The 3,471-nt window shown below is 41.9% G+C and overlaps 2 protein-coding genes across 2 annotated transcripts in view; one reads left to right on the top strand and one right to left on the bottom strand. All coding sequences in view use genetic code 11, as the record gives it.

Annotated features, from left to right (window-relative positions):
* Nucleotides 1-546, top strand: part of EGR_10275 (hypothetical protein) — a gene marked incomplete at both ends in the record, with an annotated part of 3,324 nt that extends 2,778 nt beyond the window's left edge. The window contains one exon of the mRNA XM_024499524.1: nt 467-546. Within this exon, the coding sequence (XP_024346053.1) occupies nt 467-546 (80 nt within the window). The remainder of the gene's footprint in view (nt 1-466) is intronic.
* Nucleotides 547-2,320: 1,774 nt separating this feature from the next.
* Nucleotides 2,321-3,343, bottom strand: EGR_10274 (hypothetical protein; the record flags this gene model as incomplete). Its single annotated transcript, XM_024499523.1, has 2 exons — nt 2,321-2,565; nt 3,250-3,343. 2 exons carry the CDS (start codon nt 3,341-3,343, stop codon nt 2,321-2,323), a joined length of 339 nt encoding a protein of 112 aa, XP_024346052.1.
* Between the last annotated feature and the right edge of the window lie 128 nt (nt 3,344-3,471).

The raw sequence follows: 3,471 nt of genomic DNA, 5'->3' as shown, positions 1-3,471 counted from the left end.
GACGTGGCGATCATTCACTTAGAAAACATGCATTAATACTTGACTGTACAATGGCGTTCCATGTGTAGCAGTGGATCCAACAATAAAATCCGCTGATGATTATTGTGTGCCAGTTACTTACAGTTGGGTAGTAGACACTGGAAGTTAAGCGAGGTGATAAAGTTTGAGGCAATTCTTCAGTTATGGAAGGCAATGTGAAACTGCTTTAATTTGGACGCATAACAGTAGTGGCTCCCTAAATACCGGTTTTAAATCAAAGTGTCCATAAATATAGGGACAACCTGCAAGATGTCCGTGTTCTCCGAAGCCTCTGCCGCTCCTCCATTCAGTGTCACTTGATGCAAACATAACTTTACTTGTTTATTCCAATTGTGCATTTGGTGACACTATATCACTAGACTTTCCTAATTCCCATTTATAATGGCAACAATCATAGCAAGTGTGACAAATTGCATTGCACTTTTAGGTCATGAATTGATAACAGTGGAAACAAGTTTGTTCGTATTGCCTAAAATAATAATTGCATTTAAAATGTGCTTGGATTAATAGGAACTTTTGAACATGCAGCCATTTCTGCGTTCAGCACAAACATTCTATTTAGATACCACAATCTCCTCCCAAAACTAACTCCAACCTCTGGAATGATAGCCATGCCTCTGGTTATTCACTCGGACATTCATTGTGTCCTATGCTGCACACAGAATATCTCCCCCTGTTCCTGACACACTTTCAATGTCTACTGCTAAAAATAATGCTGCCCATGATGGGTGCAATGAAACATGGCGAATATTTAAGCACATTGATAAGACCTATGGTTTGTGTTACCGAAGGTGTAATAAGTGTAAAATCTGAAGTACGTTTAATACTTTCTCTTCTACTTCCTCTTGCATGCTCAAGTGTGGAGAACTTTTATTTATCGAACATTCGCCCATGCCGCATGGAGAGTTGAATATTTTGCAATTAAATCAATTAAATGATGCGATAATAATAACTGCAGCTTACATCCCTCAAGTGTCACTACTACTAGTGATTAATCAGTAGGGAGGCACTAAAACACGATCCCTCGATGAATATTGAAATGCTGTTCCTAAATGCGACCTTTAGAATTCTGTTTGCATGAAATTCTACAGAACACCAACAAGCGCACTTTAGTCCTCTAGGACAAACCCAAGGGTGAATAAATCGTTATTCCCCAAATCCAGTTTTCTGATCCGATTTCACAGAAAGGGGACGGATGCAGTATTTTGCTGTATTTGCATTTGAAGTAAGATAAAATTCGATGCTGTACATGTCCGACGGTCGCATCAATTTTGGCAGAATATTCACGAGTTGAGTGAGATCAAATCGGATAGCACCCATGTCCCACGTTTGCATCAATTTCGGCACAAAATGCACTAGTGCAGATTTGACCGCTAAAATAAACCAAAGAAAAAACTAGTCGTTTTTCCTTTCAACTCCTATTTTCTGATCCGGTTTTGTAGGACATGTGGGGGTGGCGTATTTTGATTTAGGGTCATTTTTATGGGATGAATCATTTGACGAGATGGTGAACATGCCAATACTTGCTTCTAGTTCTTTGCATAATAATGCTTAGTGACGAAGGATAGAAAGTCTCTGATACGCATATTTGTCACTCGCGATAGGATAGTAGAAGGTGTCATTGGGGAAGTGTCTGCTCCTCTCGCTGCACGTGCTTCTTCACCACGACACGGAGGCGATGATAGGCATGCTGACCTACACTTTCTTACCTCTCCTCCAGCTACATCAACTGTTTGAGTGTCTGTTTGCCTGCCTACCCTTTGGCCACGTCACAAAGACCACAGAGGAGAAGCACTTCTCCTTCTGCCCTCAGATTTACCATTATCTTCGGTGTGGTGACAGTGAAGGAGGGTAGATGCCACCGAGATCGGCGACGTCGCAGTAGCAGATGTTCCCTCTAATTTGACGTTATATGGTTGACATCAAGTAGTTCTGTTCCGTATATAGTAGGAGTTAGAGCAAATTTTTGATGGTAGTTTAGGTGATATTTCGTGTTTTTAATTGGTTTGGTACTTTAGGGGGCGTGTCCATATATATATGTACATATTTGACATGGAATGAACCAAACTAGTGCTAATACCTCGCCATCTAGTGTGGAATACGATGGTGCTAAGCAGAATCTGCTAAATAAAAGAGGAATTGTTTTATTTACCCTTCTGTTTTGGACAGTATCTCATGGAAAATATTGCTACTGCGCAAAAACATTACAAATTTTATGATTTGCGTCGACAGTGTACATTTATCTTGTGAGTGGAAACTTCTCATTTACTCGTTTTACTTCTCAGTCAATTCCAAGCTGATGGTAGTCGTTCATGTCACCGCGACAGCCACAGATTTGGAGAACTTCGAGGGAAAAAGGTAAAGAAAAAGGATGAGTAGGAGTAGGTGACAGAAATTTAGCTGAGACTCCATCATTAGAGGAGGAGGAGGAGGAGGAGGAAGCGTTTTCACAAATGTCTCGTCTGCTACTGGAGCCGGAAACGCCACCACGTTCAGGTTTTATTAGCGCGAACCGCACAATTTCACCTAATAGGAAGAGGAAATAGGGACCGCCCGTCAGCTCTTTCTAACACTCATAGCTACAGGCCTCACTCAACACACTGTGCGACAGTCAGTTTCAGCTCAACTGATCACTTAAAATGGCTTAGCCAGAAGAACGAGTTCATCATGGTGGGGTGAGAAGGAGAGGCCAGGAGGGCAGAAAACATTGCCCAACCTAAGATGAACAGGTGCCACGGGACAATGTTCCTGTCAAGTACGATGCTAGCCTCCAGCCTCTCAATCCGCATATGGTGTCCACAAATGCAACTCAATTCCACGCTTAATAAAAGGATGAGAACTTCAATTAGATCGGGTCCTGTCCAGAAGAAGTAACCTACGAGATAAAGATGCACTGGGTTTCTAAGACAGGATTCCAAACATCTAACCGTACCCAGTCCTCGTAGGCCTTGTTGAACAATTTTTTCATTTTCCATTCCTTTGAATATCTCCAACTAACCTTAGTTGTAGCTACTCAGACAAATATTCAAAAATGGCATAATTTGCCTGTAATTTAGATGTTTGCATCTCTTCGTTAGAGGAAGTGTTATTTTATCGGCTGAAGCAGGCGCCATCGTAAGCGTCGCAAAAAGCACTTGAAGTACAGATCATTTACCACCATTCTTGTGAACCTCTTGTACACATGCAAGCAGAAGACTTTCTTGATCCCACCTGTTCCAGGGTCATAAATGGACTCCCTAACATACTCTGCTTCCCAATGAAGAGCGAGTTTGGTCAGGCGATTCCACTGCCCTTTCCAACTCATGTCCTTCTGTGTGATATAGATGGTAATAGGGATGGGGAGGTGTGTATGCCAAATAGGCAAATTCGTAAAGGTAGATTGGCTAGTCGTTGTTGTAGGCAGCTAAATGGCTTGCCTTTGAATCACGGTCT

The sequence above is a fragment of the Echinococcus granulosus genome, assembly GCF_000524195.1.
Source record: "Echinococcus granulosus chromosome Unknown EG_S00205, whole genome shotgun sequence".
Classification (NCBI taxonomy): Eukaryota; Metazoa; Platyhelminthes; class Cestoda; order Cyclophyllidea; family Taeniidae; genus Echinococcus; species Echinococcus granulosus.
Note: the sequence above shows the minus strand (reverse complement) of the source record. Positions and strands in the feature narration are given on the sequence as shown.